Genomic DNA, 23053 nt, shown 5'->3' on the forward strand with positions numbered 1-23053 from the left:
GTCATTTTTGCTCAGAAACATTCCACCAGGATTGTGATTGATATCAACACTATGGAAGGATGAATCATTGTTAATTGCAAGTGCATGAGTGTGGTTTTAATGTCTTTAGCCGTGATGGGCTGTTTCTGTTGTTAGAATTAGGAGCCAGTTTGGAGCTAATATCCACCTTTCTTAGTATTTCTCAGCTCTTTTGTAATGATTGAAGGGAGCAGATTTCCCTCTTTTGATATTCACCACAGCCTGGCTCCACTTGAGGCAAGAGTATGACAGTCTCCATCTGACAGAGAAGTTTTCAAGGATCCATCTGCTGTCGCAAAAATCCAAGAACAAAGATATATGACAACGTTCTGCCAAAGTAAATATTCCAATTTCTCTTCTTCAAGTACTATGATATGTGCTCGTCTCCTTCAGTGACTATAAACACTTGGAACCAGTACTGTGTTAATTTGATTTACTAATAAAGCAGCATTGCAGTGATATAAAAAAAAAAAAATCATACTGGCCAAAGCTAAATTGTCATGACCAATCCGATGTGGCTGCTGATCATGCGCTGGTCCTCCAGACAGAAATGATGCGATCGTCACAGTGAGGAGTCAGAGACAGGAAAATCCGAACTGGAAGCCGAACAACTGATTTAGCATTTGAGTCATTATCCAGCTTTGATCCCCACCGCTGGCTGAATGCTAATTATCGTATCACAGCGTACTGCTGTTTTTCCATGCAACTTTGATTCACTGATGTTTTTCATCACTAAAACATCACAGAGGGCTGACCAACAACGGGATAACACAACATTCAGTTTAATTCAAACATGTGCTCACAATGCAGGAAAGGAAATGTATGCAGCACCTGCAGCCGCTACAAAAGACCAAAGGAAATGAATGAGCTGGGGGGGGGGGTTTCATTTCTGTGCTGCAAAATTAGAGCTGTTATTGTTTGGAGATGAATTCCTCATCTAAGTCTAGTACTGACAATAGTACCTTTAGCTCTAAATGGGTGGTGGGGAACATTTTTTTTGAACTTCTCTAAAATGAATATATACATCTGAGTAGGGTTGTATCAGCTATGATATTCTAAATCTATTACCAATTTTGTCTTGGTAATGATTGTCTTAAGTCCTAGCTAGTTTCAAACTCGTCATTTACTAACTTACATGGTTAAGAAATGTCTCAGTAAAGACTTGCATGTTGCGAGGAACAATCTATAGGATTATCTAAAGAGGAATGGTCATGGCAGCATCACAAGCTCTAACATCATTTCAACTGTGGGTATTTGTTTTATTTATATCAGCATATACAGTGCGTGTGTCACACAATGCATAATGTGCCTGAACGCATCCTGTGTTGACACGCAACCTGCTGGTCATGCTATGCCTCTCTGTGTATCACAGGGGGATAAATTAAAGATGCAGGTTGTATTTCTTTTTTTTTTAATTCCTTTTTGTTCACGTATTTTTGCTTTTCAAAGTTTTATGGAAAGTTTCAGTCAGAACTGCACATACAGAACAAGCAGGGAGGGTCGCACACACACACAGAGTCACATAATGAGTATGGAGGCAAACTTTACACTTGACACAGACATTCCAGGACAATGGCAGCACAGCGGTGCAACTCACAGAAGCTGCTGGAAATAATGAGAAAGGAGAAGGAAAAAATGGCAAGAAAATTAGGGGTGAGAGAAGGAAAGAAAAGGGAAAGTTAAACAGCTGCAAAAAAAAGTGTTAAAAAATAAACAATCTTGAACCCGAGACAGTCACAAAGTTTCAGACTTTAGCCTTGCAGCCGCTAACTCTAAATCCATTAGTCTGGGTTTGACTGTCTCATGACAGGCTAAAATCTGTTTTAGATGCTTCTTACAGAATAAAGTCTGGGAGAAATAGTTCCTTCTCTGACATGTTGTGAAACTGATCTCTGAGCTGTGTTCCTCTGTGTTTAGGACCAGCAGCCCGAAGACAAACCTGCTGAACGTGTCCGCATTAATTGTGTTCTCTGGCTTTGTTTGGGGTTTGATGGGCCAACGCATGCTTGGCTGAGACTGTACTCGTTTGGGTACCTGAAGCAGTGATACAGGATGCCACTGTGCCCTGATAGGCTGAATGTCTTGGACAAAAATGCACCTGGTACCACCAGGAGAAGTAATAGTTTCTTATTTTATTCTTTTTCTTTGCAACAAGGCGTATGTAAGAGTTGGATTCTTTCGTTTTTCCCTCTGTGCCTTTTCAGATCTTCTTCATACAGGTTACAGTGCCCCAAGCTGAATTCATCCCTTCTGATTAATATTGGTTGGTTATCGTTTTCTTCACATCCTCATCCTCTCGCTGTCTTTGATACACTTGCGATATGACTTTGGACGTTGTCCAGCTTTGGCTGCCATTACAAAGTTGAACATATACCACTGTGTAGACTGTCGCAGTACATGGTAAACAGGTCATAATGCTTCATGGTATTTTGATTTTGGATATAGATACATAGATATGTGTAGATTCTTTTGGTGATTGCTCATTCGTTAAGAACATTCGCAGCTCATTCACGTTTCTGTGTGGCTGATGATTGGTCGGCCAAACATCCTGCTGCTGCTCTCCACCGCTCGCTGAACACGGTTTGCCCAGTGAGCCGCAGACACGTGCGAGCACATTCACTCAGAAATGTTGGAGGCTTTCCTCAAGAGAGAGGAGTTAAGGTCAAGAACTGAAAAAAGTGGCTGAAGGGACATTAAAAGTCACTGCCCATGCCCACCAGAGTCAAGGCCTCATATACGAATCCCTTGGGCTGCTTTTTACAGGGTTTACCCAGATAACAGAACAGGGCCAATACAAATTGGATTTATTAAAATAAACGTCTTGGTTCATGTTTGTTGGCATTCCTGATTGAGAGGGATACATGTTGTAGACCTAGATTTACTCATGTGAAAGCACAGTACAGGCTAGCTGGCTGTCTGGACCGTTCGGTGTTGCGTTCACATGTCCTCACGATGCCATACAGGTGAGCTAAACTGTGACTGAGAGTGTGAATAGTTCTCTGTCTGTTCACCTGATTTAACCCTATTGATTGGAAAATACAAGGGGGTGTAGTCAAGGGATGGATGGAGTAGAATGATAGTTTTTTTCCTCCAGCGACAAGCAGCAGTCAAACAGATAATAAATACTGTGATGAAGACAAAGCAGCAGCGATAAAAAATAAGAAATATGCAGGCTAACACCAACAGAAATGTTGACTCCTGTCATCAAAACCATCAAGAGACAGCAGGAAGACAGATCGACTGATGGAAAGACCTTATAAAGGTACAGCAGCATAGGTTAGAAAAATAAAGCATCGTGCCATCATTCCCATTTACAAAAAAATATGATTGGGAGGCACAAACAGAATTCTGCATATTTCACATATTTTAGAATTCAATATTAAAATCTGTCTCTTCAGCAGCAGTCCGGAGGACAAGGCTGCACTCACAGTGTCTTCGGTGTCGCCTGGTATTGAGCGTCCCATGGCTGCTGATCATAAATGTGCCGCGTGCAGTTCACTGACATCACCTGCCTACCACAGCGACGGCAGTCAGGAAAATATTTGAGAGAAATGTGCCAATTTGACATAAACCAACTCCTGCACGGTGTATGGTGTAGGATTACTGCCACAAAATGCTCAAATACACACACACACACACTTGCGCGTTCTCACAACGCACACATACACACTCTCACATAGGCACCACTATAATTAATTTATGATCCAGTCCTGTGATTTATTTTTGTCCCTATCTGACCTTATGCGCTCCTTGAATATGAAAAGTCCTCCAGGATTTGTGGTGCTTGGCTGAGTTGAAGGCAAAAACACACACACACACACACACACACACACACACACACACACACACACACACACACACACACCTCCCTGACTGCACAGCTAGAGTCCTTCTGGACCATGTATCATAACCCTTCATTTCTCCTCAAATGCCTGAACTCTCTCACCTTCCTTCTGCACCTCTTTTTCACTCATTTCCTCCATCTCTCTCTGCTCGTCCCAATGGAGCGTCTGAAAATAGCAGCCAAGGGAAAAGTGGGTCAGCTGCCATGTGGAAGGGGGGTCCGTGGATAGATAGTGAATTTGTCTGTGTGTGTGTGTAACCTAACAAATTGTCAAACTACAGTACCTCCATATCTCAGATTTTGAAGCCTTTTTTCAGAACAACATTTCCAAAGACAAACAGCAGTGAAGTAAGCTCCCTGTAACACGTCAGGTTTGCAGCATTTTTCCCTTTTCTCAAGAAAATAAATAACAGCTGTAATAGACAAATAACACACACCCACTAATATATAAACTCTTTAGTCTACAGAATGTCTAAAAATAGTGATAAATGACCCAAAGATATTAAATTTGCAATGATATGAAACAGAGATTAGCAGCCAGTCCTCACATTAGAGAAGCTGGAACAGTGAATGATTACAAAAATGCTCTCCAGTCATTTTCTGTCATTGATTAAATGTCTAATCATCTCAGTGCTAATATGCTGTCCTCATTGAAGGAAATGCATTTTATTATATTTTTACATTTTTCCCTTTATTTAAAAAGAAATGCCTCTGGAAACTTCCGCTAAGATTTCTGTTAAGGTCTCGTCAAGTTCTCTTTTTCCAACTGTTCTTGAATTTTTTATAAGTTAATCAGATCCCGAGGTCAGGCTAAGTACAGAGCCCTGGCGTGGCCACAGAGAAAAAAAATATCAAAGCCATGTTTTACTACACCGACTGCTTAAAATGCTATTGCATGCACATGGGTTACAATTCGTTCCATGTTTTAGTTCACTTGTGTGTACAAGACCCTGTATGCGTATATACAGAGAGCCAGCCCAACAGGATGCATCTGTCATTTTTCCAACCTACCTGAGATGAAGCCACATCCTCTTCCATATGACGAAAGCCTCTGCGGCGTCACAGCTACAGAGCTCAGAAAACAGCCACACGGGGCACTGAATTTGATGAATGTGCTGTTCATCTGACCACAAGTGATGCAAGAATTAGGTTGGAAAAATAAGAGGCTCAGCTCAGCATAGACCTGAGCTCAACAACCTCCCAGTGAACACAGCCAGACCAGGACCGAACGTGGCCTCTGAGACCAGCAGAGGCCAGTTTGACCAGAGGGAGCACAGCACCAAGGTGATTTACAACAGCTCCGACCAGGACTCCACGGATGGTAAAGACGGCGGGTTCAGGTGAGGACAGAAGAGGCGTGAAGCGGGCAGAGCGAGAGGGAAGTCTGCAGTGTTTGCAGATTGGACAGATTTGGGTTCCATTGTACAGGTTAAAATGAACGGGTATCCATAAATTGTATTCCTGAATAATGCAAACACATCCAGTTACTTTGATATGACATTGTTTCAGATATTAGGAGACGGAGTTAGCGTCATTACCCTGTAAAGACACAGGAGCTGCACTGTTTTTGCAAAGCTGTACTGTCACTGTAACAGAAACCTTTATGCCTGCAGCATTACAGCATTGGCATTTGTTTCTCTTTTGGAAAGCATGGGACTGCATGGACTCTCTCTCTGTCTTCATGCATGCGTGTGGGAGGTACACTTTGACATACTGTCAAGGCTTGTTGCAGTTTACCAAGTTATATAAAATTATTTTCATTATTTGATCTGTCCCTTTACTTTTTCTTTACTTTTAAAGCAGGCAGCACAAAATAGACAATAGTTTTCTAGTTTTGTTTGGCTTTATTTCGGTGTCATGAAAACCACCTTGGTGCTGTATTCCGCTGGTCTCTGAGGCTGTCAGATTCCTGTTCCATGATCCATTTTCTCAAATCAGTAAATGAAATCATAAAATTGCATTTTTGTACACTCCACTCTGGCAGCATCTCTCGTTTCGCCAAACCAATTCTTGTCTCATCTGTGGTCTGATAATTGGTAAATTCATCAAATCTAATGCCCCATATCATTGTTTTCCAAGCTCTGTAGCTGTGATGTGCTACAGAGCTCTGCAGCTGTCAAGGCTTTTGTCATGTGGAAGTGGGCGAGGTTTCATCTAAAGTCGGTTGGAGAAACGATGGATATGTGTAAATACACTCACAGCATCTTGTGCCCACGAATTAATCAAAACATGGGACTGAATGTATCTCATGCAATGCAGTAGCATTCTCCATAAACGTAAAGCGTAAAACGTGCCTCTGTATATACAGTTTTTTCTCTCTGTGGCCTTCAAGGTAACTCAAAGTTACTCAAAGCCAAAAGACCACGCTACTCACAATGCAACATGTCTGTAATATAAGACATGATGCATTATGGGAACTGTAGGACCCAGGGATTTTTGGATTTAAACGCCAAGCTGCTAACTCTTCAAGTAGAACAAAGGAGCGTCCATTTTCTTCTGACCTGCTCCTTCGAGACATTGCAGAGCAAAGACTGCAGCGTTTCAAACACTCTTACACGGATCATATCACAGGGCTGATCAACTTTTGTCAGTGTGCATGTAGTGATTTGGTTTTCATAGTGTTGTGGGTCGTGCCTCACACAGATGCAGGCTCTTGCAGACTCATGCAAACTGGCACCGCTATCCTACGCGGATCACAGACGTACTCTGAATTGGCCTCAAACATAACGACACAGGCGGAGAGATACCGTCTTTGCTTCGAACGTGTGTTCATGCACGTGTGAACATACGGAGGAAGAACAAAGAAACATACACATTTTTCCTGGCGCGCACACTCACACACCTTCACACACTCGCTGTCTCTCTCACACACATATGTGCACACACTCCCTATTGTTCTTTAGTTAAGCGCATTCAGTTAGATTCCATATGGTGTGTTTTACTTTTATTACCTTTTAAATAAATGCTTTTGAATATATGTGCTGGTCTATTTAATGTTGCACAAGAGTGAATGCTGCCAACCTGTACTGTTCTACAGAATGGCAGAACCCTTCATATATAATGTATATAGTATATAGATATATGTATGACAGAATTTTTGCACACTGAGGCTCGCTCATTGTTCATAGAGCTTTTTGGTACCATAACTTGATCTGAATGATGAGTAAACATACAGTAAGGTCAGTAAGCTGAAGTAGGTCAGGGCACTAAAGCCACGCGTCAAAAACCTGCTAAAGCACATCACAGTCTGACTCATCCTGGACTTCTGTTGAGAGTGACTGCTGCCGCCATGTCTGTTTTCAGCTTGGTGCAAACTCGGCTCATGTGGCCCAGTGGTTGATCTAATTATCTGTTATGTGTTAAACTAATACAGTTAGGCCTAATGGGTCCCATCCAAACAGCACAGGAGGGGGGTACGGAGATGGCTCCAACATTATGAAACAACCAAGAGCAGTGTGTGAAAATGTGAGAGAGGATGAACGTGGGCAGACGAAAACCGTTCCCATCAACAGGATTACATCAGCTGTTTATGACATGACAACGGTTGCGTTCAGGGTAGTGATTGATCAACTGGCAGCTTGAGGGCCACACCTGGCCCCCCGAAGCTTCCCGTCCGGCCCGCGGTATGTTAATGAATTCAGAAGACGCGCACATCTAAGGTTACTCACCAGTGGAGAGTGATTACAGATGAGCTTGCCAACCCCTGGCAATGAGCCCAAAAGTCCATAATTCATAGTTCGCCCATTTTACGGAATTGGATTATTCTCCAGCATCATCCTGTCTGCTCTGTGGATTCACCGCCAGCCCTGAAAAACCGTGAGAGGAAACGCAAAGACGGAAAGCTGTCGTGGAAACATGACATCCGAAAATCTTCCACGTTAATATCAGCTTGTCTGTCGATAGCTGAAATCTAACTGCGTCGCACAAACAAGCTGTAAAACATACAGGTCTGCAGACACACACGGCACATCGAAGGGGAAAGCGGTTCCAGTCCGTTGTGTCACAGTGACTCGTTTCATTTGACTTTGCTGTGTTGCCCGTCTATCTCTAATCATTGCGCTGACCTTTAGATCTTGCTTCACTTAACGTTTGCTTGTATAAAATGCAGCAGCTACAGTGGGATCATTAGTGGCTCCAGTGGTGGACTCGGGCTCTCTGAGGGCAAGGGAAAAAATAAAAAGAGCCCCAGCTGCATGCGATGGGGCACCAGTCATCATGCATTTATGGTGAAATAGTTCCAAACCCTGGTTAAGACTCCACCACTGACTGCCTCAGAAGTTGTGAGTAATACGATGTAATATCTCACACCATTTTTTAGTATTTTTCCTTTGATTCTTCAGTTTCTATCTTTTCGTTTGACACGACCATGACTTTGTTGGAGACTCACAAGGGGCTGCTCTGTGCTTTATATCACAGCGAGATGAGGCACAGCATCCACACCTAGTTTGTCATGGTTTGTCATTAGATGGGATCCAGGGGCCCTGAAGAAAAACAGCAACGCTTAAGTGGTCTGGTGAGGGGTAATTTATCATCAGGGCTCCTCGACTTTATATCATCACCTTCGAAGATAAATGAATGCCACCATTTAAATCTGAAACACATTTTTCAACCTTTGCTTTATGTAAAGATATCTAAAAAAAGACCCTGGAATATGCTTTGTACTGATGTTGGAGGCTATCAGCTGGGTTAGAGACGCTACGCAAAGACAGATCATGATGAAGCTGATGCTTGTTTATTTCAGAGGCACTGGGTTTTTTCACTGATCTGTCCTCTGCTGTTCTTTCTAGGATTCAAGTGTCCTGTCTGCTCCAAGTCTGTGGCGTCCAATGAAATGGAGGTTCACTTCATCATGTGTCTAAGCAAGCCTCGCCTCTCCTACAACGGTAAGGGAGGGTTACCTTTTCTTTTTATGACAGGAGGCTTCTGGAGATCTGGGACTTGGAAGGAAAAGCCAGGCTCACTGGTGTGCCAGCAAATAATAAACTGATTTTGGCCCTGGCTTTTTAAGATTATGTATTTTTCCATATTTATTGGTCTTCCCAATATTGTGCCAGGTCTCCTGTCGCTGCTGCTGTGCTGATAAATATTCATGACAAGGTGGGTGGGTCTACAGACTGATGCGTGTTGTTGAGCTAGTCCTTCCAAAACATGATAAATATGAATGAGGGGAAATGAGGAAAATCATAAAAATTCATAGAATGAGTTTACACAACCTGACATATTCAGTCATGCTCTCTTGAAAATACAAACGCAACCAAGCCTGCTGAGACGCCAAATAGCAATCAACCCTTGCTGTAACATGTGACCTCTTAAGTTTCGCAAGATGTTACTGGTCCCATCAGAGGCCGTTATGTCTGTGTTATTTTAGCAGCAAACTACAGGTCTGACGTTAAAATTAAAAAAACAGCAGTCACCTGTTTGCTGTGGTTCAAAGTGTTGGGTCATTTCAGCAGATGTGAAAGCTGTCAATCAAACACAGACCAAACCACAGGGCAGAGAGCTCCTGAAAAGGCGATCTTGTAGCAGTTCTGACTAACAATATTCATAATCCATTCTTGCTGCTGCTGCTGCTGCTGCTGCACTCTATAACACCAGCGAAGCTAAATAACCATATATGGCTCAATAACTGCTGCATCATCTGCTGTCAGTCACCAGAGTTTTTCCTCCATGGGTCCATGCAACCGTAGGGCTAAAGTCCACAGCTTTCGGTTTGTTTGTAATCCAGTCAGTGTGAACACAAAATGGACAAATGAAAACGTTCCAAAACCAAAATGAGCCGAAATACAGCTGTGACGGCAACGTTGAAACAGATTTTTAACATTTTCTTATCAATAATTAGAATTTGACCACTCTATAGACAGAAGTCTGTTCCACTTCACTAATTGCGAGAACACATTGCAAACTGCCTCTTGGTTCCTCACACAGCATAGCATCTGATTTTTCTTATCTTTTTTCTTTGTGTGACTGTTTTTCTTACTTCTACCAAACATCCTTTATTTTACTCTGAATTATGTGCGTGGTCGCAGCACTTTTAATGTCTTTATGTGTCAGCTCTAAAATGAGTTATTCATAGAGGCTGAAAGATCAGCAGGATTCTAGTGTTAAGATGGTTATCCACTGTACAGGACAGTAAAATAAAAAGATAAATCAAACATTTGTTTATTACAATTGAATCACTACAGCTCCCATGACTGCGTGCACCATCAAGGCCTTCTGGGATCTGCAGCAAAAAACTGTCATTTATTTTTTAAACCTGTTTAAAATGATGAAGAGTTTTGTCTCTAGTGTATTTGTAACATTTCTGCATAAATCTAAGTACCATCTTTACAGGTCGTGAGGCTGAGGCTCGTTGAACTTCTCTTTAAAAAGCCATAGAAAACTCCTCTGGCACACAAGAAATGATAAGTTCTGTTTTACTGATTTGTTGGAACAAATAAAGTAACTGGACTGATAGCACTAGTTGTGGCAGGCATAGTGCCATTTAAAGAAACTCAAAGTGCTAGTTTAGCAGGGAGTTCGGTTCCAGAAACCCACAGCAATTAGTGCAAATCACAGAGTCAACACAAGGACCTCCACTGCTAGCTTTTAGGCCGGAAGGATGAGACAAACAGAGGATCAGCATGTGAATGTATGAATGGTGCAAAGAGGGTTTCCATTTGTCTTCTTAACACTGCTGCACGGTTAAATTTACTAAGCAAATCATTGCATGTTCCTAATAGGAATTTATGGCACTTGACTTACTCTAACATTTTACATTTTATTCAATATAATTTTGCAAATTAATCAGAGGCAATGACTGCCAAAAAGAGGGGTGAAAAAGGCTTTAATATGCTGGCCCTTCTGCTTTTAATATATAGTACTCGCCAAGTGTGACGTCAGATGCCTGCAGTATAATTTTAGAAGGTAAACTGGCTTGGTCTTACTGGATTTCCAGGGGGTGTGAAAAAAGCCATGAAGTGTAACAGTGCCGGCCAGTGGGAGCAGGCATGTCAGGGTCTTTTATTTTGCTTTATTGATCGTCTGTGTAGTGCTGCTCTGTGTTCCTCTGTTAGCCCATCCCTCACTGTCTCTGCATGCTGCCCCTCTCTCCGTTATTCAACCACCAGTTGACTGATTTCGCTCTTGTGAGCGCTAATCCATTACTCCTCAGAGTGTCTCATGTTTTGGGGGAATCATACCTGCTATTAGTTGGAGTGAATTTGACACAAATGGAGCAAACTTTTGGGAATTTGTCCCATTGGTCAACCAACCAATGAGTGATGACATGCCAAAATCATTGAGACCACTGGATGGATCACTGGATCACTGGCTGTTGTGGTCCATGCTAACACTAAAGATAGATAGATAGATACATAGATACATACATGTATACTTTATTTATCCCCAAGGGAAATTCGCAAGTTCCAGCATATTCCACAAATTTTAAGTAAAAGGCATGCAATAAATAATCTAAAAGCACAGCAAGCAAAGAATTAAAAGTTAAAACTAAAAATGTCCAAAATTAAAAGTTTAAGTGTCAAGTGTTTACATGAGTTTAAATGAGATGTCCACAGTTTTAATGTCCAGTGCAAACAGAGTGCAAGTTAAGGTGCATGTTGAGTGTAGAGTGTAGTACAGATTCCATGCAGAACATTGAGGAGTGTTGACATTAATGTTTATGTCCCCCCCCCGGGTGGAGTTAAAGAGCCGCATGGCGTGGGGGAGGAACGACCTCCTCAGTCTGTCACTGGACCAGGACAGTGACAGCAACCTGTCACTGAAGCTGCTCCTCTGCCTGGAGATGACGCTGTGTGGTGGATGCAGTGGGTTGTCCATGATTGACAGGAGCCACTAGTGCTGTACCTGCAAGAGAGTGTGGGGAACATTTGACATAGAGACATGGAGTTAATAAAAATGATCACATGCAACACTCACTATCACAAATGTGACACATGAAGGCCTATGTAGGATATTTAAAAACAAACAAACAAACAAAATGTTCTAAACAACCTTTATGGCAATTCCAGTACTGTAAAGATACAAGATACTGAGTTCACGAGGTGCACTTGAATACACCATGAAGTGCATGCAGTGCCCACAAACTTGTTGTCGATTTCAGAGTTTTCAAGGTGCACATGAATGCACCATGAAGTCCCTCTCCCTGTGTGTGTGTGTGTGTGTGTGTGTGTGTGTGTGTGTGTGTGTGAAACTCTGATACAGATAGCAGGGGACAGAAGCAGTGTGCTTGTAAATGGCACCTAAATGTGGTGAAGACTCTCAGCGTAGTTCTGTGGTAAACAGCAATGACTATTTTGGTCATGTAACACGGGTAGGCCTCTGTGTGGCCCCCGGCCCAATTTAACCCCCAGTTAGATCTAAAAAAGGTGAGAGCACTGTGTGGATAGAGAAAACAGGGTACGACTAAGTGAAAGTGAAAAGATTTGTTTAACTTAAAATACCCTTAAAATGTATCAGCAGGATAAATACAGCGGGCATACAGAAGTTGCACAAAAGACCACCTCGCCGCTAAAGTCTGTACAGACAAAACAAGATGATAGTAGTTCATTTATTATCTATTATTTTTACACTCTTCCATTGCTTTCTGGGAGAGTGTAATCAATGTTCAGATACAGCCAGCAGAAAAAAAGCAGCACATCACTTTCCTCTAGTTCTTTCACTCTGAAAATACCACAAAGCATCGCATTGTAACGTCTAACATTATGTATACACTCCTGTAGTGTTTCCACTCGTCTGCTTTACTCAGGCGACTGTGAGCCGAGTCTTTTCCAAAACAGCGATCCGTAACATCAGAGAGATTAAATTTACATCGCTGAAATACATCCCTGACTGCACTGGGTATACTTCACAAATATGATATGGTAGAGCACTGATACTGATTACATAAGAGAATAAGAGTAGAGTATTTACTGATAGAGATAGTTTCAATGTTGAAGTGACGCTGGGGATGTTTGCTGGGGAAACAGCCAGCGGAGCATGTAATCTGCAGTCAATGTGGAATATGCACAACTTGCAATCACATGCTCTCTGACCGCTCCAAAAACAGCAGGCGAGTCGTCATTTTCACCCCCCCACCGCCCACCCCCCACCATGTCAACTTCTACATTCACTGTGCTAGCTAGATAGCTAGCTACCCAGGTGATAAGCAATGCTGTGGACCAACACAAAATAGCTCCAGTCATCACTCCATAAATTAAACATTATTAATCATAATTGCCCAACACTTCCTGCAAGGGAGAGTTCTTATGAGCTGATGTTGCATCGATTCAACCACAGAATTAGAATTCTAGTCCTCTTCTTGTTGTTGAACACAAGCCCCTGCTTTCATCAACTAATTGATTAATCGACTCCAGCACTGCATAAGTCGTTTGTAATTTAGTAATTAAGGGAACAAAAGCCGTAAAAACTCCAGCTACAAGATAGCTGTTCATAGAGAAATTATCATGAGGGCACATTACCGTGATGCATGCAAACATTTCCAGAATGTTGATGATGAACTCTTATCCTGATAAAGGACATAAAATGTAGTCATAAAGATTCATATAACTTACAATGCCGAGGTACTTAAAGGCATCACACTGCTTTTCATTGCTAAGTCTCTCAGTCCATCTCAGCTTTAACAGAAGATATAAAGATCGAAGTTTCACATTTTTAACAGCGAGTAAGACTTGGAGATGTGAGTTGTTGCTAACTTGCCCAAGAGGTTTCATCGTCATTCATGTTTACTGTTACTCAGTGTCCACAGTGATACTCAGGGCTGTTTATGAATGGAATAAAACTGTACATAAAGAGCAAAAACAGAGTCGGCACCACTGCTGCAGAAACACCGTCTACCTTTCAGTCTGCAGTTTATTTCCTTGGGCTGGCTGCTCTTTTAATTATGGCCTGGGCTGCCACTCCTGGTTGCTTGGAGATGCATGATTGACAGCAGGCATGTCTGCTCATTGCCCCTAGCAGCTTGTTGACTGACAGTTACTTGTTTGACTCAAGACTGTGCACGCGTACGTCTGATCTGGAGCCTGAAGGTCACCTTGTAGAACTCTGTGTGTGTGTGTGTGTGTGTGTGTGTGTGTGTGTGTGTGTGTGTGTGTGTGTGTATGCATAGGATAGAGGACAGTGTTGTGTTTCTGATGATAACGATAATGTAACCACACAGAGTAAATCATGTAAAGTTGTCAGAGAGAGGGAGAGGAGGGAAGTCATTTTACAGCTCCACAAATAGCAGTCAACTGGACCCACAAGGCCGGTGCAGTAAAAAATAATGTAAGTTTCAAGCCTGCAGCTGAATTCAGGCTGTGAGGGGAAAGAAGATTGAGTGACAGAGACAGAGAGAGGAGAGCGAAACTGTCTTAAGGAAGATGGGATCCAGAGTGATGGAGTACCCTGATGGCTGATAACAGTCGAGGGGAGAGAGGGTAAAAGGAGAAAGACTCCCATAATTCCTCTCTTTTTTTCTCCGGCTCTGTCTGTCCTGTCACTCTTTATTTCCAGCAAATTACTCTCTCTCTCGTTCTCACTCTGTCCCTCTCTCCTCTGTGAGTCTGTCTGTCTGTCTGTCCAGCTCTGTTCCTGCTGTGTAATCTCTCTCTCTCTCTCTCTCTCTCTCTCTCTCTCTCTCTCTCTCTCTCTCTCTGTTCTCTTGGGTTTTTGACTCCAACAAAAGGGCCCAGCTGCAGCTTATCAGAGGTCTATTGTCAATCACCTGGGCCTACTGCCTGTCGCACATCAGCACATCTCTGAGCAAGGTTATTACACATGCACACATTTACTGTACAATAGAAGCAGGAATATAATCAGACTCTTGGAAGGCTGCACTGACATTGTGGGATTTAGCCCAACACTCACTTTTCTCAATATGTGATTATTAGCATCAAGTCATCAGCGTGTCTGCTGCACATGTTAATGCACTGCAATATAGTGTCTTAAAGAGTCACTGTGGTGCCTTAACCTCATGTTAGCAAAGTTTATGTTCATACAAAAAGTTTGTACGTGTATTTTTTATCTTCCTGTCAGCGCTGGCTTTCCATTAATTTAATACAGTATGAAAGTCAAGTTGCCAAGACTTCAGACTTGGCTGAGATGCGTAACAGTGGACAGTGAATAAGAGATCGACTTTTTGTTTGTCAGAGTTTCATTGTTGTCCCATGATTATGCAGCTGCAAGCAGGACTGTTTTGATTACCCCTTCTTGCTGCATTCAAGTCAGGCCTGGGTGATATAACAAACTCATTTGACTAATTCCAATTTTTGGTCTTGGCACAATGTGTAAGAAACCTGCATTGTGAAAATCCGATTATTACAACTCACACACAAAGATTATTGTCAGTCCGAAAGTAACATATTACCTCACACTGCCAGTGCATGGTTGAGGTTTCACAGAATACTTAACTGGTTGACCAGTCAACCATCAAAACCACAAGCTGACCGTGTGCATCATTGCACGCTAATCATTCATCTGTGGCTTTAGCATGATGCAGTAATAAAGCAGTGGCAATGCATCTACAGCAGCATTCTTTCATAGTTGTTTGGGATAACCTGCATTTTTTTGACTGTGCTGGAGATGAAGGACTCGTACTGCTCAACTGTGTTGTACACAAAGGGCTAAAAAAAGCTGATGTTTCAGTCATGTCTTATTTTTCTTACGTTTCGCAGGAAGGAAAAAAAAATCTTGAAATTGTAAATCAAACCCTATCTTGAAAAAATCTGGATATTATTTTTCTGGCCACGTCACCCAGCCCGAGTAGAAGAGCTTGTCAGACTCCATCACCTGGGATCTGAGAGTCAGTGAGGAAAGGTGCTTCTTTTACCACCGATGTGTCCGGAAATCCAATGATGAAGACAAACAGTGAGCAGATAAGGATTCAAGGTCTTCCCAGGTCTACTCATGCCACCCGAGATAAAACCAGGAGCCGTTTCAAGCTGGGACCAAATTCTGTTCTGGTCGGGGGGGTTCCCACTGTATTGCCGTGGGTCTCTGGTGTGTGTGTCAGTGTGTCTATGATCATGTGGAGCGTCTTAGTCATACAGCAGAAAAAAGACATGTTGCGACTCCAGACTGTGGCTGCTCGTTAGTCGGCGGCACTGCTGCCAGTGTTAGTGTTGTCTCTCTATTTGGGTCTATTAAACATTGTTATGCATTGTGGGAATTGGAGGATGCAGCGCTTTTGAAACCCATACTGAAGACTTAAAGTCAGGATGTCTCAGCCTCTGCTGCATCGATTCTGACACTTCTTTTTAAACTCTGTCTCTCAAGTCCCCCAACTTTGTGGAAGTGCTACTGAATCACTGGAGCACTGTGCTATTTGACTGGTGTAGTCCTTTAAGTAAGTGTGAGCTGCTGCTCTCAAAGGTATGAGATTACAGTGCAGTAGAAAGCCATAAGGTTTGTACTTCCATTTTACTATTATATCTATCTTTAAGGAGCAGCGTAGTTACAAACAGCACATTTACTGAGGTTGGAGAGACCGAGAGACGCTCCTGACATTCTCACTGCACACCACTAACAACTAGGTGACATAACTTCACAAATGTGACACTAAATGCCCCATTTTTGCTTCTCTGGATGAGCATAAAGCCGCAGCTTGCAGCTTTAATTTCTTGTATAAATCAAAGTGTGCTAAATCAAACACAAGCCGAATGTGTCTCTGTGCTTGCCTGCTTTGGTGTTTGGTGGTTTGTGTGAAGCAGGTGAGGGTTATAGGCAGCGCACTGAGTCCACGTGAGCTGACCACTGGATCTTTTCTGGGCTTTGACTTTGCATGATGATATTTTAAAGCGTCTCACTTAGAGCCGACCGATGCTCGATTTTTGAGGCTGATATTAAAGTGAAAATTTCAGGTATGAATATATTGCCGATTAAATATAAAAATAAACACACACACACATTTTTTTTGCAGTGATCCCTCAAATATGGTTATCAAACGCTTGTAATGAGGCGGGATATTTTACAGTTAAACAGCACTGACACAGTAAACTTCATTGGGAATTTAATAATTATAAATTACTTGAAGCACCTATTTCTACATTATGTTCTGTGCAAAAAAAGTTTTAATTTCAGTGCATAGTGAACAACATATACACCGATACTGATATATCTCTGATAAATGTGTAGCAGGCCAATATGGGTCAATAAAATCGGCCAACTGATTTATCGGTCAGGCTTTACACTCACTAAATATAGCCCCCCACCCAGAGAGGGAGAGGGGGCCACGTACACACACAGAAGTCAGGAGGACGGTATGGAGACACGAGAGGCAACAGAGTGTGTGTGAGTGAGAGAGAGAGTTAAAGAGAAAAGCCAGCGAGATGGCGTCTGCCTCTTGCAGCTGAGGTCACCAGAGGACTCAGAAAGAGACAAGAAAGAGGGAATTGAGTGCTGTGATTCAGAGAAGCAAAGAGCGACTCCTCTAACTCATAATTGATGTGAAGGTGTTGGATGCCAAACGTCTGTTGGCAAGCCAGCAACCAGGAGAGACAGCTGAAAGTCAAGAGGGAAACAGGGGCAGGAGAGGCGGGTCGATGATTGAGAGACCCGGGAAAGTCCGCACGGCCTGAGCGCACCGAGCACACGCAGCTTTAGCATACCTCATTCCATGGCTTCACATTCCGATCATATTCTCATTTGTTACAGACGCCCCAGGATGTAAATGTCAGTCCGTCCATCCATCTGTCTGTCTGTCCATTTGTCCGCCCACCACTTTGGTCCAGAGAAGGATATCTTGGCATCTACTGCCAGAGTGCTATTACATTTAGGCTTTTTTCATGATTCTCAGAGGATAAAAGAGAATGACTTTGGTGACCTCGTGTCCTTCCCTCAGTTCTAAAATATCTACTAGTGCACTTGTGTAACAGACAGATTGCCGTGTGAAACTTCCCGAGCATGTTCCCCAAAGGGCGAACCATTTTTATGTTAAACGCTCCATGAATGTTGCTCTAGAGCCCAATTCCAACTTGAATATTGGAGGATGGACATGCATGTTCATGCTCGCCGTGGGATGAACACTTTATTTCAGCTCCCCCGTAAATGTTTCTCCAACGTCACCTTCAGGACAGAAGAAGAGCGACAGCATCAAACAGAATTTTGTTTTCTGCAGTGTTTCACTGTGTGTGTGCCTTGTATTGTTCAAGGCGTCATTGACCAATTGAAATTGTAAATCAATGTCTAAAAGCAGAATATTAATAGTTTCCTCAGCACTTTTGTATGAACACTGCAGCATTACTAAACATTTCAACTGTCTGCCCTTTACTATAGTACAGTATGTCGTACTGCACTGACCCCATTTCAGCTCCAGGAAACTGGATATCAGGTCACATGCGGGTACATGAGGGGGGTAAAAGCTCACTAATGTAGCTTGAAGATCATGAAAGTCATTATAAATTAACAATAAAATCTTATAATCAGCTCTAAAGTTCATTGGGAGTCAGTGGACGTTAGCTGGGACAGTGGTGATGAGCTCCTATCTGATCCAGTTAAAAGCCTTGCAGCTGCATTTTGTACTGCAATCGATGTGGCCAGTTTTGGCTGAGGCAGGACTATGATGAGTTAGGGCTCTAACTTTATTCAGATGACCTCATTTTTGAAACATTTCACAGGTGAGGGAAACAAGATTGAACAACCCTCTTCACTTGATTATTAAAGCTGGGGTCAGATGTTGACTTTAGATTTAATACACTCTGCACTCACCGTCAAATGGGAGCAATCGTTTCTCTTAAAGGACTTTACAGACTTTTTAGGAGTTGATTAATCTCTGAGTGTTTCCTGCTTGGATTTGTATGCTGGGGATATTTGAGGAAGAGGAAGTACAGCCGCGGTATTGTTATCAGGCGGCGTATGTAGATCCCTGCGATTTAATCCGGAGCGCTCTGTCGGAGAGATGCCGGGTGTTTTCACGGGGGCGACAGAGGACGAAGGGATGAAGGGATGTGCTACAGTGAACAATAGAATAAAGGAGGGGGGGGTCAGAAGAGGAGAGAGAGAGGGAGGGAGGGAGGGAGGAAGGGAGGAGGAGAGCGGGGTTATGGGAGTTTGTTGAGGAACTAAGCTGATTTGCAGTCAGAACATATGTCTTCTCTCTCTTTCCATCGAGTCTACCCGCCTCTACCTTATCTTCCCCACATGCTATCTATCTATCCATCTATCTATCTATCTATCTATCTATCTATCTATCCATCTATCTATCTATCTATCTATCTATCTATCCATCTATCTATCTATCTATCTATCTATCTATCTATCTATCTTGCGATTCTTATTCAATCAGCATTTCTCTGTAACTGCACTTTCTTCTGCTTGAATAATCTTTTTGGACAGCATTCATGTTTCATTTAACAGATAGGAAAGATTGTGCACTATCATTCTGGCACGTCCTCAAAACTGCATTTTTTTTCACTATCAAGGCAATAATTTGTGACATTTTCACATGAGTCAATGTTAATGCTGGTTCCGTCTATGGCAGTACAACAGTGAGCGAACCTTTACCCAGCTGAGGTGTGAAGCAAGTACATTTATTCGAATATCATACTTCAATTCTGTCACTTTGCCTATTATTGTATCACTATTTTATTAGACTTCAGGCTTTAATTTATACAATGTTTTATAACACTTTTACTGAAAGTATTCGCTGATTTACAATTACAAGTCCTCAAAAAGTGCATGACTATGCACAGCCAACGCTGTTCGGACTGTGTTTTAGATCAGCTGCATGTAAAACAAATAGAAGGAAACCCGGTTTTATTCCAGAAGCCATAAAGCTCTTCCTGTTCTTAAATCTTTCTTTATGCTCTCATCTTTTGTTGCACTTTTTTTTTTTTTTATGAATGTGAATGAATCGTGGTTTTATGTTTGCAAACCAGCTAACCTCAAATAACACCTGAAGGAAGGAATAAAGTGTTCCTACCATGAGCGAGCAGACGAAGAGAAGAGTAAAGATAAGCAGTTAGAGGAGAACAAAATCCACTCAGTCAGGTGAACTCCAAAGATGAAAAAATAATAAGATAATTGATGACGAGCAGCAACCAGCTTGCCTCTTAATTGACTCGCTGTGGATTAGAAGCTGGGGTTTCTGCGTCTGCTTTAGCAGCCAGTCGGTCTGAAAGTGGAGCAGCAGCCAGGCGGCACAGTCTCTGTAGCCATGCTCCACGCTGACAGATGTGAAATGAGGTGCTGTGAAATAACGTCGCACTACATTATGGGCTATATGTCAGGTTCAGAGTTCAAAGCTTTATTTGATGCATGCACTACATTTATTCACAATGCTTTCCTGCAGTTATGCTCACAGTACTAATGTATATACAGCGTATTATGTAACAGAAGATAAATGTACTCCATTATAGGAGTACCCTTGCACTTGTGTTGACCATATTATTCCAAAACATCTTGATCATTTACATGCATACAGATTGTCAAATAACTTTCTGGAGCTGGCATCAAACTATCTTGGGGATGTGACGCATACACACATCATCACATGGCAAAAGACACAACACTTGAAACTGTCCCAACCATTACTCCTGGATGTCCCAGATGTCATCCCAGCCACTCGAGGTCGTATTCTTTGGTCACACCAAAGAACAAATTTTGGGAGGAAATCTTTTCGCACATATGAAGGAAGCCAATAGCAGTCAGTCCCTGCTTGGCTAATGCTGAGGAGTCAGTTAGTGACGTGATGGCTGTCTAAGAGGTTTAATTTTAGTCATATGATCTACAAATCCATCCCTTCATACAGGCTGCCACCTCCCCCTGAACTACAATGAAGATGGCAGATGAGAAAGAGCTGGTACACAAAAATGAAGAAGTCAGAAGTCAGCACAAGACAGGGGAAAACTTAGCAAAATCTAAAAAAAAATAAAGTTGCAAATAGCAGAGTAGCGCTTAGTATGTGTGGCAACTGCGCATGGAGAGAGACAGAGTGAGATGAACTGGACGTGAGCGCAGGGTCAGGTTAGCAGTTAGCTATGAATATAACATGAATGTTGGGTTTGAGCTACAGTTTGTAAGAGAATAGATGCTGCAGCCTCTCAAGAACCGAGCAGAGTGCCTGGGTTTTTTTTTTTGTTTGTTTTGTTTTTACCAGCAGCTGAATATAGTAATGCAGAGGTCAGCCCTGAAGCTAGCTACAGCTTCAGCCCAAATGAAATGCTCTTCTGTTAAACATGTAAGAAAGGATTGCTTGTTCAAATTCTGATTGTTGCTTATTTATTATGAATAGTTAATGTTACAGAGAAATACTCCAGCCAAGTGTTCAGGCCCTTAAAATTTAACATGCCTGTGGATGAAACTACATAATGTATATTTCTAATAATAATACACACTCTATATATTTGAGGTATTTGCCTTATATATCGACCAATCAAGTCTTTTTAAGAGTCTGTCTTACCAAACTTACCACTGTGTCTCCTGTGTAATGCTCCATCCTGCTTTCTTACTGCTCTCTGCTGCGTTTGATATGCTGCTGGAGTCTGAAATTGTTGCTGTTTTTGATGCATACTGATTCATGTTCTGCTCTGTGTGTTTGTGTGCGCGCATGTGTGTATGTGTGTGTGTGTGCGTGCATGTACCTGCCACTTTAGATGATGTGTTGGCGAGGGATGCCGGTGAGTGTGTGATCTGTCTAGAGGAACTGCAGCAAGGGGACACCATAGCCAGACTGCCGTGCCTCTGCATCTACCACAAAAGGTGACACACACACACACACACACACACACACACGCACACAGATTTGACTCACTGCCCGTTATATAATTTTGCACTTCTTCTAATTAAATCCACTTACTGCACTCCAATAAAAAACATTCCTTAAAGATGAACAGCAGTTGTTGCCTTTGATTTAGAGGTTATTCATATAATATCGCTCAACAATAAAGGTGCTGCATGTAGCAGCTCTAAACTTCCATATATCACTGTCACATTAACGAACTGACTGCTTGGGATAATTATCATAAATAAATGAGAGCACTCTGCAGATAACTGAGAGCTGCCAGTGTTTTTCAAAAGCTTGGGCATTACCCATCAGCACTAGTGCTTCCTGTCCCAAACAGGATGTCGCTCCTTCAGCTTTTCTCTCGTTGGCTTTAATGAAAAACACAAACACGCTGATAATGACTGGAGATTTTATTGGCTGTTCCCTCCTGCAAGCAGCTGCCATGGCTGCACTCTCTGCTCACTATGTACAAACAGCACCCTCTCCCTGTTTTGTGCCATAAAGCATTTCAGCTGATTTACCTCCCAATTTGACTCAATGCCAAATTTAATATGAGCATAGAGGCTCCAGTGCTACGAGTGGTGATTGTCTTACTTCTGTACAGCCGTTACAGTGATGTCTTCAACTAAATGCGGGAAATGAAATGATACATATAGAAGCTTTCAGCTCAGATCTGTCAACACAAACTAGAAATAATGTTTGAAGTAACTGAACAGTGTTGTGCACTATATACAGACTCAGTGTATGAGGTACGTGTAAACTTATGAGTTCAGCATTATGGGCAATTCAGTTACCCAAAATCATATGTAAAAAGACTGAAAAAGTCACAGCCATAGTACAATTTAAGGTACTTTGCTTTAGTGTTTTTATTTTATTTTATCTGCTTTATATTTCTGTGTACTTTTTACTCAACTACGTTTATCTGACGGTTGATGCTTTGCACAGAAATACCTACTGAATGATCATACAGGCATGCATGAGTGGATATGTTAATAGAATTAGCATTTGAATTAATATTAGCTTTAGCATTAGCGTGCACTTTGCAGCGTAAGGTTGGATTCCACGCATCTATGAGTAAATATGTTGTTATTATATTAGGTATTGAAACCCAGCATTAACACCCTTGGTTTCAATGTAGGTCAGATTTGTAGAGGCTATCGAAAATATTAGGTCTAGAAAAGCTGTACTGGTTGGAAAAACTCACATCCATTGTACAATTTTTATGTACTTGAGTATTTTCATTTTATGCTACTTTAAATTTCTACTCCACCACATTGGACATGATGTACTTGTGATATGTTGTTATTACAATTACAATTAGCATTAACATTAGCATTAGTAAAACTGCTTTTGTATTAGTAAATGAGGTTTTAAAAGGTTCTTCCAAAAATTTTGAACTGCTTTATCTGCCCTAAGAGACAGTGTTGGTCCAAAGAGTCCTATCCAGCACAATTATGTTGTACAAGTTCTTAAGTATTTTTATTATTTGCTTTATA

General features: G+C 41.9%; 1 protein-coding gene across 1 annotated transcript in view; it reads left to right on the forward strand.

The window, feature by feature from the left end:
- The window catches only part of znrf1 (zinc and ring finger 1), a 58601-nt gene that overhangs the window by 32523 nt on the left and 3025 nt on the right, over window positions 1–23053 (forward strand). The window contains exons 2-3 of the mRNA XM_076732910.1: window positions 8650–8745; window positions 21427–21532. Coding sequence (XP_076589025.1) covers window positions 8650–8745; window positions 21427–21532 — 202 coding nt within the window. The remainder of the gene's footprint in view (window positions 1–8649; window positions 8746–21426; window positions 21533–23053) is intronic.

The sequence above is a fragment of the Chaetodon auriga genome, chromosome 6 (assembly GCF_051107435.1).
Source record: "Chaetodon auriga isolate fChaAug3 chromosome 6, fChaAug3.hap1, whole genome shotgun sequence".
In the NCBI taxonomy this organism is placed as follows: Eukaryota; Metazoa; Chordata; class Actinopteri; order Chaetodontiformes; family Chaetodontidae; genus Chaetodon; species Chaetodon auriga.